Source organism: Mixophyes fleayi, chromosome 7 (assembly GCF_038048845.1).
Source record: "Mixophyes fleayi isolate aMixFle1 chromosome 7, aMixFle1.hap1, whole genome shotgun sequence".
In the NCBI taxonomy this organism is placed as follows: domain Eukaryota; kingdom Metazoa; phylum Chordata; class Amphibia; order Anura; family Limnodynastidae; genus Mixophyes; species Mixophyes fleayi.
The window spans coordinates 141,167,007-141,181,286 of NC_134408.1; the positions used below are offsets into that span (position 1 = coordinate 141,167,007).

At 38.7% G+C, this 14,280-nt stretch overlaps 1 protein-coding gene across 1 annotated transcript in view; it reads left to right on the forward strand.

Annotated features, from left to right (window-relative positions):
• The window catches only part of LRP1B (LDL receptor related protein 1B), a 728,477-nt gene that overhangs the window by 688,161 nt on the left and 26,036 nt on the right, over nucleotides 1–14,280 (forward strand). The window contains exons 83-85 of the mRNA XM_075181401.1: nucleotides 999–1,160; nucleotides 5,103–5,277; nucleotides 10,430–10,534. Of these exons, the coding sequence (XP_075037502.1) occupies nucleotides 999–1,160; nucleotides 5,103–5,277; nucleotides 10,430–10,534 (442 nt within the window). The remainder of the gene's footprint in view (nucleotides 1–998; nucleotides 1,161–5,102; nucleotides 5,278–10,429; nucleotides 10,535–14,280) is intronic.

The following is a 14,280-nucleotide window of genomic DNA, read 5'->3' on the forward strand; positions in this document are numbered from 1 at the left end:
TGAGAATAAGATATACATTAATGATAATTAATAGGCCCTAAATGTACTTATTATATATTTCATACAATTTGATGTCACTAAATTTCTTGCACGTTCTTGGAGCTCATTATATCCACCCAAATGTTAAACTGTTCAGCAAATCCCAACGGGTGAGTCGCTTATTGTCGGTTTGCTCACCGTTAAGCCTTTGGCAAATTCCTAGGTGGACATTTTGCAGCTAGAGTTTGGGGCAGCTTTAATTAAAATTTATAAGTTTATGACAGTTGTATTGAACTACAATAATTGAACCAGGAAAATGTCATCAGTTAATTAAAAGCACACATCTGAAAGACATAATTAAAACTTTTAGATTTAGTCTAGAAACTTCTTGAACAAACCAAATTAATAAGATTTCATCAGTAATGAGCAACAACGCTATTACCGTCTGCGGAATGAGTTTTACCCTCGCAAAACACCGGAATTATGAAAAAGAAAAAGTATTTTTTTTCTTTGTTCTAAATTAGGTAGGACTTTAGCAACTTAATCATTTTTAGAATCAGCAGTATTACAGAGGATACTTGTTAAATAATTGCTACAAAGGTAGCTGGCTGCACAGTGATAGAATTGCGAAACAAATAACAAATGTTTCTTTGTAGCAAGCATAAGAGGTTGAAGACTCTCCGTGTTCCGTCTCTCTGTAGCCAGGACAAGACTGTACGGCACAAAATTGTCCGTCTCGTAGTTCTACCAGAGCAATTGGTCTCTATTAAGTTTTTATTTTAAGTTGAATGGGCGCTGACCCAGATAAAAAAAAAAATCTATCGTCTCAAGTTTGCACTGGGAATTCTTCTCTCTGTTAATATAATTGTGGAAAGGTCACAAAGATTACAAATCTTACATTTGCTAAATCCGGCAAGAGTTCAGTAGATTAATTTGTCTTTCATTTGAAATGTTAGTAAAAGTTTGTATCAATCTGAAAAGATGTTTTGTTTTGTAATGATACAGTTCTTCTTCCACAGGAAAACCAACCTGCAGCTGTGCGTTGGGATACACCGGTCCTACCTGCGCCAGAAAGGTCTGCGACAATGTTTGCCAGAATGGGGGTTCGTGTAGCGTATCAGCTGGCAATCAACCCCTGTGTCACTGCCTTTCCGAATATACAGGGGACAGATGTCAATACCGTAAGTAGACAAAACGGCATCTCTTGCTAGTTGTGTGCATATAATAGCGGAGTTCTGCACAGTGGAAAATAGAAACTGGCAAAGAATACAAAATCCAATGCAAAATACCCCTTCCCCCACACCTGGCTAGACTGTGCCCCTTGTTCCCAGATTTGCTAAACCCCACCTGTAGGTGCTGGTTCTTTGAGAGATCCAGCCATCGGGTAGATAAGATCCATTGGGTTGATGAGATTGAGATCATTATTAACTTCTGTAACTAGCATTATAATTATTGTGAAGATACCGGGTTTATCTGGCCCAATGCTACTCACTCTGGCTGGCCAACCATGGGTGCCTTAAGCCAGGGAAGCCTACCCAGTACCTTCTAGGATTTGTATAGTCATTAAGACAAATGCAGTTAGAAAGTAAAACAATATATATTGTAACAAAAACAATCACTAGATTATTATGTACACACAGTAAATAAATGCCAAGCAGGTTTACTGCATAATCTGCCCCTTACTTCACTAGCTTAAGAAGTTACAGTCACCTGGCTATCCGTGTTTTACCCTCCCTGGGCAAACCCCTGAGTCTATCCTTCTTAACCAGTGGTGGCTGGTGTATCAGGGGGTTGGAGGCAGAATGAAGATGAGCTGTACTTCCACAGAAGGTCTCCTGCTGGGCTCTAGACAAACTGTCTGAACTAGTCATGTTGAGAACAATGGATACTAATTGGTCTTCCCCTCATCTCTATCATGCAACCTGATCCTTATTCATAACCCCCCTGGCTTCACTTTAAGGACAATGGATAACAACCTCACTGCCACATCATCAATATACAATACACAATATACATATTTACAATGAGCTACAATGTCCCCTTATCCACATTTTGTGAGAAACGAGAGACAGAATGGTTACAGCGTTATCAAACTTGTTTTGTCACAATTGTTTACTAGGACTCCTGTTGATTCTTACTGAGTGAATTCTAATTGGCTTACTGGAGTTCAGAGTAAGCATCTGTTGGAGCACTAGTAGCCAATCATAGCGCTAGTTACAGGTCCTCCTACTAATCTCTGCAGTCAGTGTCTGTGTATTATCACAGAGGTGAGCAGGAATTTCCCAAGCAAAAGCATAGTGATCACCAAGGGCCAACTGGGACCTCAAGGGCCTGTTCACAAGTGTGACCCATCTTACTAGCCAGTAATTCCCCAGTCCAGGAAGATGGACGCTGTGTTGTTTGTATGTGATAATTTTGCCTGATAGGAGATACACAGCCTGCCAGAAAAATGACACCAATAACGTTTACTGTAAAAGTCAATGAATAACATAAGAAATCAGAATATTTGTGTAGTGCTGGTATCCTGGGGCCTTGTAGACATTACTTGTCAATCCCAGACTTGAGTTCCAGTTACCTTAGTCCGGGGGCGAGAGAGAGCCGTGGGCTCAGAAATGAGAGTAATGAATGTAAAGACAATGCAACGCCAAGAACAGATCGTTCCCACAAATACTATGTGGTTCAAAATTAACTTATTTACTATAATAAACCACAAGTCTCTCACAGTAGCAGAGTGGTAGCCCTTTGAATCATTGTGTTGGGCATAAGTGCTCCTTGCTAGAGTGGAATGGGGCATCTGAGGAACTCAGTCATCCCTGGTGCCCTGATTTAGAGTTCAAGATGACATGACACACCCAGGCACTAAATCCAACGTCATGCTTCCCTAAAGGATAGTTCACGGCCTCTTACAGTGTCAGGCTCTAATTGTTCTTTATTTGGTAAGTGGCCCAGATACAATATTTTCCTTTCCTCACGGAAGCATGGCTAGAGGTTTGATTCATTTTACCAACCTTTTAAGGCAATATATTGAGAATTTTATCAGGGCAAAGGAAATTAAACAGAGGTGATAAACTGTATATAGCATCAACAGACAAAACTCAACACAAGAATGAGAAAGGCGCAAATATACTTTATGCCCAGAGTTAACTGCTGCAGCGTGCAGGCGTTCGTGCCCTAAGAATACTCACCTAGGGGTATATTTACTAAACTGCGGGTTTGAAAAAGTGGAGATGTTGCCTTTAGCCACCAATCATATTCTAGTTATCATTTATTTAGTACATTCTACAAAATGACAACTAGAATCTGATTGGCTGCTATAGGCAACATCTCTACTTTTTCAAACCCGCAGTTTAGTAAATATACCCCCTAGTCTTGCTTGGAAGCATCTTCTAGATGGGAGTATCTATTTATATGTCAGTTTTTGCAAGGGATTTTACATTTTGAATCATTTCACAACTAAAATTATGGCTGTTTAAAACAATTATTTTAAAAATAGCTCTTTCCCCAATCATACATGTAACATTATTAAGCATGATTATTTTAGCTGTGGATCGGTGCACATTTTTTTTTCACTTTATTTTACAAAATACTATCTCCTGAAGCAAACAATGTTTCCACGGTAAAACCTTCTTAAATTGCTCCGTTCAAAGCTATTTTCAACAACAATCAGTCTTTTGAGTTCATGTAAACATGTTGAGTTCAGTTTTAATTACTTAGTAGAGTCTGAAGGGATTTATAACTTGTGAGTTCTTTGATTTTAAAAGGAAAGTAGAATTCTGCAAATGTAGCATTGTCATTATGGCTGGGGCATAAGTATGATCTGTATTGAGGTTTACAGAAATGCAAACATTTAGCTGCAAACATGTGCACTTAACCATAGCAACCAATCAGTCACTTTCTTCTATTGTGTAGCTTGCAGCATACAGATGAAAGCTACTCAATGATTGGTCGATGTGGTTTAATGCAAGTTTTGAGCCTAAATGCAAGCAAATTATGCCTATTGTGTGCAAATTATGATCAAATGCCTTAGAAAATAATTAAGATGGTGAAATTCAACTGAAATTCAGCTGCTTTGGTTCACAGTGGCTTCTAAACTCACTAAGGGGCATATTCAATTCCGATCCCGTGGATCGCAATAACCCATAGGGCTGTGTACGAAAATCTGCATTATTGCGGTACCGTATTACCGGCAATAGTGCGCATTTTCCGCGGGATCGGAATTGAATATGCCCCTAATAGTTTCCGGTTTAAAAGCTAACTCAGTGGTTCCCAAACTGTGTACCTAGGCTCCCTGGGGTGCCTTAGAGATCTCACAGGGGTGCCTCGGCCAGGGCCAGTGGTAAGCAAGGCGGGGGACTACTTGGTAATTATTTTGGCTTAGGGGTGTCTTGAACATTTTTTGGAGACCCTAAGGGTGCCTTGAACTGAAAAAGTTTGGAATCCACTGAACTAACTCAAAGTTGCAAACCTTTAACGATTGGCCTCCGGGAGTCTCAGTGTAGAGGTGGGTGTGAGGGGGCGGGGCACGAATCGCGTCATTTTGGACCCACCTTTATGAAGTAATGACGCAAACGCAGCATTTTAGCATGGAGGGGCGGGCAAAAATTATGCGATTCCCGTAGAATCGAATCATGGAGGCTTCAAATCTGCCCACTTCACTAGAAAGTAGGCAGATGCGGGAGAATTGTCAGCTCTCCCGGGAGTCCAGGAGACCTACCCGGAATACGGGAGTCTCCCGGGCATTCCGGGAGAGTTGGCAAGTATGAGCTAACTGTGGAAAAAATGATATAGCCAGTTGATATTATACATTTGTATAGCCCTTTACATACAGATTGTGGCTTGCTGGAAAGCCCCCCTTGCTGTATTATGATAACGTAGGTTAATTATGCTTTCAGATTTAACTCCTGTATTAACAAGAAGTAGTTACCACGCATGCAGTTATAATCATTGCATAAATTCTTCTATAGCAGTTGTTTAACTTTCTTTATTTTTACTGTTAACGGTGCAGCCAATTGTATGACAATCTCCACACACAATGCCGTTTACTTCACTGCACTGGTTATATATATATGGTAATGAAGACGACAAATATAATCAGTATTAATTGACACTGTCGCCCTCTCTAGATGTGTGCCACCATTACTGTGTAAACTCCGAATCCTGCACAATCGCTGACGACGGTCGTGTCCAGTGTGTGTGTCCTGTCCGCTATGAAGGCTCGAAATGTGAAGTGGACAAATGTCTGCGGTGCCACGGGGGACTCTGCATCCTGGATAAGAACAGCTTTGATGTCCTGTGCAAGTAAGTCCACAGTTCTGTGTTCTCTAGTACAACTCCGACACCCGGCGCTTCTATATCGAGACAAAGTATCTACGTAAGTTGTAGTAGTCTCCCTCTAGATCTGTTACAGGTCTTTGTACATGAATTTCACATCTTTATTTTGTCTGCGTTCACGAGAAAGAGGTGGTTTACAGGGAAATTTATAATGTGGTAAAAGCTGAGATCAAAGGTGAAATTTAGAAGTGGCGGTATGATATATCACCATACACCCCACACTTATACTACTGTGTATGTATATATATATATATATATATATATATATATAATGTAAGTGAATGGAGTGTGATAGTGTTACTATGAAGGCGGTAGGAGAAGTGGCGGTATGATATATCACCATACACCCCACACTTACATTATATATATATATATATATATATATATATATATATATATATATATAAATACACATACACAGTAGTGTAAGTGTGGGGTGTATGGTGATATATCATACCGCCACTTCTCCTACCGCCTTCATAGTAACACTATCACACTCCATTCACTTACATTATATATATATATATATATATATATATATATATATATATACACATACACATACACAGTAGTGTAAGTGAATGGAGTGTGATAGTGTTACTATGAAGGCGGTAGGAGAGGTAGCGGTATGGCGTACCACGGTATACACCCCACACTTACACTACTGTGTATGTGTATATATATATATATATATAATGTAAGTGAATGGAGTGTGATAGTGTTACTATGAAGGCGGTAGGAGAAGTGGCGGTATGATATATCACCATACACCCCACACTTACATTATATATATATATATATATATACACATACACATACACAGTAGTGTAAGTGAATGGAGTGTGATAGTGTTACTATGAAGGCGGTAGGAGAGGTAGCGGTATGGCGTACCACGGTATACACCTCTACTTCAACCACTCAGTAAAAGTATATTGCTTCGATCAAAGGTGCATAGTATATGGTATATCTTTCTCAGCTAAATAAACAGGTGAGGAAGATGCAGAATTATTCCAATGAGTATAAAAAACAGGAGGAAATCAAATACTGGGAAAACATTCAGTCTGAAATTACGCTGCACTGAGCACTTATAGCAATAGAAATTTGGCACAATAATGCATTGATCACAACACTTTATGATGATAGGGATAATAAAAAGATGTTTATAAGATACAGTTAGGGATGCCATAAAGTGTGTTTTATCTTCGACAGTCTCCACTTTTTCCTAACTTTGGGCCTCAATCAAGGAGAGCATAAAAAGAAGTAACCTGGGCAAAACCATGTTGCATTAGAGGGGGAGGTAAATTTAAAATGTGGGGACAGATTTATAGTTGGGGTAGGACATGTCCTAGATCAACTTTAAATTTCAGTGTAAAAATAAAGCTATCAAGTATGTGTGTGCTACATGAAAAAACAGCCAGTATTTATCTTATGTGCAAAATAATAAACTAATTTGCACCCCTTACATTGTAACATGGTTTGTCCCGTAGCAAACTTACTCCTCTTTTTGCTTTGCTCTCCTTAATGACTCAGACCATTAAAGTCTGTTATTTACAATGCTACTTTTACCAAATTTCTGACAAATTATCAACGCAAGTGGTAACAAGTTCCTATAACTCTCATCTTATTTGAGACCTGAAAGGAAGTATGGGGTGGATTTTATGGACTGTGTAAACTTCAGGTCACGTGTTTGAGATTTAAACACTACATGAATTTAAAATTAAAAAGATTTAACTAAGGTCGGGCTTGATTTTTTAATTAAATTATGCCAGTATTATTGAATTTTAATGTACTACTAAATGTTTGACATTCATATGTCACAAAACAATTAGGGAAGAGGCGTATCACAATCCAAACAGTTGGGGAACCAGTGACTTATATCTCAGTCTCCCCAGATACAGCCATAAGATAAGAAAGGAAGACCTCCCCTTGGAATTATAAATTTGTGGGCAAAATAAAATATATGTGAAAACGCATATAACGCTATGTATTTGTGCATTTGATATATAATTAAAATGCACTTTCTATGCAGAGGACGTGTTAGCATACGGCAGAGCTCAATAGTGCAGAGATTTTCCCATTCGTTCCCATAGTTTATCTACATATAGCGTTTGGGGAAAATACAACACAACACTGCTGTAAATATTTAGCTATTTAATGTTCTCTATCCTTTTTCAAGCATGGAGACATGCTTTGAACTCATTAAAATGGAGCAAGCAGTATCCAGTACCGCACACTGGCGCAAGCAAAAGTACCGTACATAGACACATAGGATGGCGTTCATTTCAATAGGTATTTGCTTGCTTGGCACTGGCATTGAAAAAGGCGTTGAAAACGTCAGTGTGTAAAAGCCCTATATATTCTCTACTTGTTTTATTTTAGAGAACGTTATTGGGTATCTCTGTACCCTTACAAAACAACAAACAAACATTGTTTCTGCAATGTAACAATATAAGATGAACCTGTTCTTTCTGAATGATGGACCAGAAAAATGAATGACTCCCCCAGTTCCCAGCATTCTCGGGCATTTCCCATCTTAGCTTCAGCATTTTTATTCATAAAAATGCTAATTTAAATATTTAATATTCAGAGCTCACGTGAAAGTAATGTATTCCAAATCTGTAATGCGCAAAAAGCAAATGTATTAAGCAGATTTTATAATTTGTATGAATATTCATCTGCTACAAAAAAAAAAAAACCCATACGGAGTCTATTAGTTTATGGAGACCTTAAAGAATTCCAGCTACATTAATTTTAAGGATTTAACCCCTTCCTTCCATGTGGCTGGATCATGGGGATCTCATGTCTGCGACCCCCACCTTTCCCAAGATACTCACCCCAACAATGCTGGTGACTGTGTCCACTCCGGGGGGGTATATATACTAAACTTTGAAAATGTTTGAAAAAGTGGATATGTTGCCTATAGCAACCAATCAGATTCTAGTTATCATTTATTTAGTGCATTCTACAAAAATACAGTTAGAATCTGATTGGTTGCTATAGGCAACATCTCCACATTTTCAAACCCGCAGTTTAGTAAATATACCCCGGGGGTCAAATGAATACATTGTTCATTGCACAGAGTAGATTATGAATTGGGCAGTCATTTAAGGATCTCCAGAGTATCAGTCCCTGGAGAGTTCCTGTGTTTTGTATTCCCTACTTTTCTGTCACGTGGAAGGAGGAGCTTGCATTAATCCTTAAAAAAAAATTAGTTCTTAAGTATGTATTTAAGATAGACCAATAAATTAATAAAACTCATAACATTTTTCTTAATCAGCTCAGTTTAACCATTGAGCACTAGTATGTAAAACCTTATTTCTAATGATTTTCATGCAAGGCCGTGCTATTAAAATGGATTTAAAGCACAGAATGGTGACAAATAATGAATCAAATGCACAAATCAGTTAATGAGATTTCTGATGAATCGCTAATTCTGTATAATTCCTCCATTAGTCTAAAGCAAATCTTTAATGTGAGAAAAATGAACACAAAAAAAGCTTTCTATTAATGAATAATCTGTTATAAGCCCACTGAATAACTTGAAGGCAAAATAGATCAGATTTTCAATAAAGGAAAATAAAAATCTTTAATATTCCTGCAGTGTCAGAGTTGAAGGATAGAAGGCCAGGGGTCAGTGCAAAAAGAACGACGCAACATTCATCTTTTCCCTCTTTCATTGGTCATAAAAAAGTGTGATTGCCAAATAGTCGCTCCCTTCGTATGCTGTTTCTGTTGCTGCTTTCTGTTTTGAATAAGACATAAGAAAACCTCTCAAATCCTGCAGACGCTTGAACCTCAGTACAAAAAGACAGTTGTTGTCAGTGCTTGTCCTGAACACTGCATAGATATGTGCATCTAGCAAAATTAAAACATAAGGTTCATACTTTGATCAAAACATTTAAGCCTGCTTCCCAGGGTACTTCAGTGTGTGCAGGTTCTACACTGACCTGTATGCCTCAAACACCAGTAAAATGCAGTTGCAATCAGATGCACTAATCTCCCATGTGCAGGAGCATACATCTAGCAAGAGCCGGCTTGTGAGCCACACCCAAAGGGTGTAGGGTATAGACAACAGAAGGCAATATATAGGACCTATAACCTACTGGTGTCTGCTGTTTGCAGGAGGCTCTGTACAGAGCAGTGGAGGAACTATTGTAAGTGCAGGAGGTACCCATCCAAGGCTTGCCCCTTTTTTGAGCAGAATGAGGAGCCCAAAATGTTACAACTGCCTTGACGGGCTCCTACCCAAACTTTACTATGGTTCCCGGATGCAGAATTTCACCCCTGGGTCAGAGCAAAAGCTGGACAGTAACACATGCATGATTTGCCAGCACTTTGTTCTGACCCACATTTTACGCTGCTACTTGTAGGAGCGCAGACGCAAAAGTAATGTGAGAAAGTACATTTAAGTTTCTGTTTTAAATACACTCTTAGGAATACAAAAGTCACACCTATCCAGACCCTAAGCCATTGTTGTGATGAATGCCAAGTGTAATTTAGTACAGATAAGAAAATGCCTTATTTTTACCAACTTGATGGGCAAGAACTGAACTCATTTTTGACCAGCTAGCTGTCCCTTTATTGAGTGTTAGTAGCCATGATTGACATCCATTACTCTGTTAAGCTTTTGTAATCCCCTGTAAAACAAGGTGGTGATATTCCTGACATCGTGACAGTAAAACAACAGCTTTAACTTGGTATGTTTAGGTAGGAAGATAGATAAAATCTCCAAATTAATGTCTCTTCCTTGTGTTAGCGGCTTGGTGGCCTGCTGCATTGCATACAAAGCAGAGAGAAGCCGCAAATCCCGGTGGTTTGTCTCTGGAGCATCGATGCTAGATATTTGCACTGCATAAGTAAATGTTGGCATTGCCTTGTTTATCTGAACCAACGGTTTGCAAATATAATAGCCTAAGAGGGATAAAAAAAAAACCATGCTTGCTGTCAAGCTGCGTAAGAAATTGTCGCCCAAGGCTGACCTGTCAAAGATAGTGTTTTCACATTCAGCTGAATCTTTACATGAGATCCCATTAAAATATTTACTTGCAAATCTTAGATCAGCTTTCAAAAATTAAAGGAATAATTACATCTTTCTTTTTTTTTGTTATCTTGATCACAGCTGCAGTAATGGAAAGATCGCCTCCAGCTGTCAGTTGTGTGACGGGTTCTGTTATAATGGGGGCACTTGTAGGCTGGACCCGGAGACAAACATACCTGTCTGTGTGTGAGTATCATTTGTGACAATGTATCTCCTGACAATACAGTGACTGCCAGTGTTCTTAATAAACCAGGGCAACAATGTTATGATTCTCTCTCTTCACCTCTTGCTGTGTAACCCGTCACTGAGATGTCATCAACGAGAATCATAATGTTATAAATAAATAAAATGCAAAGCCTCATTTTGAATTACTTTATAATACTGTATTTTAAGGTCATAAAGTATAAAAAGTATTTCTATAATTAATCAGTTACATGTCAGTGGATTATGTTATTGACATGTCATTGTGTTTGTGATGAGGATTAGTAGGTGGCAAACTGAAAATACAATGCTAGGATTAGTTATTAGCTTTAGGGCTAAACAGCAAAACATTAACTAACAGCAAAGTAGCATACACAAAAATAGGCAAAAGTTTTAAGACCAGTTTAGAAAATATTTGAGCTATAGCTGAGATTGAGTTATTAGACTTGTATCTGTAAATGCCTCACACCTCAATTTGCACGTAATAATTACAATGGTGGTCAATGTACCTCTAACCCTCAGCAACCACATGTTGCCATTTATTTTGTAAAGCGCTCTATAAAAATGACAGGTAGAAACTGATTGGTTGGTAGAGGTTTCAACACATGACATTTTACTAAATAATCTACTTCATCGCAATTTGGTTGTTTGGCACAGTACTGTGTCACATTGATTGAGGTCTTCATTCAACTTGATTTTTCTTCCATACCCAATTATAATCTGATCCAATCAGATAGGATTTTGAGTAAATTGAGCTCATTTGTGGTACAATGGTTGGTCAGTTTAATTGAATTGACCAACCAAATTGCACTGTGTCGAGAGAGCATTATTCTACCAATTTACAAGCGAATCGGGTGACTGATCAGACATTGTCCGGGACTGGTGGAAGATAATGATGGACAATGATTGTAATCTAGTAGTATATAGAAGAACTTGTAACCTTGTCCAATACCACATCTGTCAGATTTGGACATATTGCACATATGCATAGCCAAATCATACATAATCCAGCTCAATGTACAAAATATTATTATTATTATTGATTTGTAAGGCACCACAGTGTTCATACTTGAAACAGGGACATACAAGGTAGACACAATAAATACAGACATGAGAACAAAGAGTAGGGAGGGCCCTGCTCACTAGAGAGCTAATTATCTAATTGGAAGAGGTTGCTGCTGAATAAAAGGTGAGTGTGGCTCAAAGCAGAAATTGGAACAATAGTGTGAGTGCATTACTGTGAGTTATATAGGATGGAGTAGGGTAGGTGTGATGATGTGTTAGTGTGAGAAGTGTAGGTGGAAGTAGGGTAAGTGTGAGGGTGTATTAGTGTGAGTAGTATAGGTGGGAGTAATGTAAGTGTGAGGGTGTATTAGTGTGAGTAGTATAGGTGGGAGTAGGGTAAGTGTGAGAGTGCATTAGTGTGAGTAGTATAGGTGGGAGTAGGATAAGTGTGAGAGTGCATTACTGTGAGAAGTATAGGTGGGAGTAGGGTAAGTGTGAGAGTGCATTAGCGTGAGAAGTATAGGTGGGAGTAAGGTAGGTGTGAGGGTGCATTAGTGTGAGTAGTATAGGTGGGAGAAGGGTAAGTGTGAGAGTGCATTAGTGTGAGTAGTATAGATGGGAGAAGGGTAAGTGTGAGAGTGCATTAGTGTGAGAAGTATAGGTGGGAGTAGGGTAAGTGAGATATTGCATTAGTGTGAGAAGTATAGGTGGGAGTAGGCTAAGCTCTAACAAAGAGATGGGTTCTCATAGAGTGTTTAAAGGTTTGAAAGCTGTGGGAGAGTGTCTGATCAGTCATGTTAGGGAATTCAATAAGTGGGTAGCAGATGAGGCACAGGTCAGAGGTATGTCTTGGAGGATGAGTGGTGTATTTTGAGAAGACATTTTAGTTATTGAGGGCTTTGTAGGTAAGGGTGAGTTATTTGTATTGGATTCTGGAGGACACAGGGAGCCAGTGTAGAGATTTGCAAAGTGGTGCAGCAGATGTGGAGCGGTGAGAGAAGAGGATTGGTCTTGCTAATCTTATAGGACTCAATTAGTGTGGTCGAGCAATGTCTAACTATCCACAAATTGTAGAGTGTATGTGTTCCAAAATATTACCAATCCATATCTCATGGTGATAAGCTCAGATATAGAGTGGAAGAGCTAGTAAATCCAGTCGCATGACAACAGCATGTAACAGTGTATACTGTCATCTTCCGACCTCGTTTACTGTACCTTGTATGCAGCACAGGACATGAGTCAGACATGTTGACCTGTGTATGTCCAAATCTGACAGACTAGCCTGTGCAGGGGGGCCTCACATTGTGATCATCAATAAACCGTTTTTTCCACCAGTCCCGATCACCATTTAACCAATTCAGATAAAAATGTTGCTCAGAACTGATAGTAGTTTTGGGCTCACAAATACACCAACCTGTGCCCAATTTGATTTAAAAACAACATAATTGTCTACTGCTGCATCTATGGACATTGAACAACACTATAGAGCCCTGCTGACACTGAGATAACAAATGTTAATCAATGGGTAATATTTTTACTACTTCTCGGGTACTGGAACATTTACATATACACATTACACATCGCATTGACTGGTATTGTATTAATTAGTCATTTACAACACACGTTATCCCCAGCATCACAAACACAGAATTCCCCCAAGATCAGAGGTAAGACACATCCTTTAAGCATTATTTTTAAGGGGTGTTGAAGTTCACCTTTGAAGAAGGATGAAAATAAGAAAAGTCAGAAGGTTAATTGCCTTTTTCCCATTTAGTCACTGTTCCGAGCGAGGCCAGCAAGGTGAACCGATGTTAACTATGTTACATCTATACTTATCCCATTAAATGTATCAGCATCGACCAACAGCCTCTCACTCATTCCTGTCAAGAGAAGTAAAGAGCAATACCTATAAAAACAATCTAAACAAAAGAACGAGCAAAGGCATTTGAAAGGTGTTGAGTAAATGTATTACCCGTGGCAGCTGATATTCAATCTTTGTGTTATTTTGCTTCTTATTCTTTCAGACTTTTGTGAAATGTGACCTACAAAATAGCCACAGAAGACAATAACAATACTAGAGTTTGACCAAAACAGTAACTAAGAAACAACACAAAGTTGCTTGTTGTACAAAAAACAATATTATGAGCACTTTTGTCAAATAAAAAAAAAACAGCAAAACAAATGGAAAAATAAAGTTATTTGTGTAATAAAATAAAGAAAAACAAAACATAATATCATAGTGATGGACAACAAGAGACCGTAGGACCACATGTGGCCCTACAAGCCTTCAATTGTGGCCCCCAGCTCCTTTCTGCTGTATTGTCCGATCTGTTTGTTATGGTGTGTAACACTTACCTAACATGCCTGCTGATGTATCACAGGTAGGTGCCAATTGCTTTGATTGTATTGTTATCACTGAGACTAAGGTTAACGTGTGGCCCTTTTGAAGGTTGGGGGGCCGCCCATGAGCCTTTGAAGTGGAGCAGGTTGCCCATCACTGTAATAGAGTCATTGGAAATAATTTATCTTTAACATGACAAAAAAAGTGCAACCAGGTTAATTCTTGTACAACAATCAACGTGCAATCTGAAAAAAATTAACTAGAAAATTATTTTGTGTTGTATCTCTTTAATGTCTACCTGTGGTCCAATCAGAATCAAGCAAACATTTTGTGGACCAAACCAATATCCATGGGAATAAATGGTGAATCTGATTATTGGTTCAGG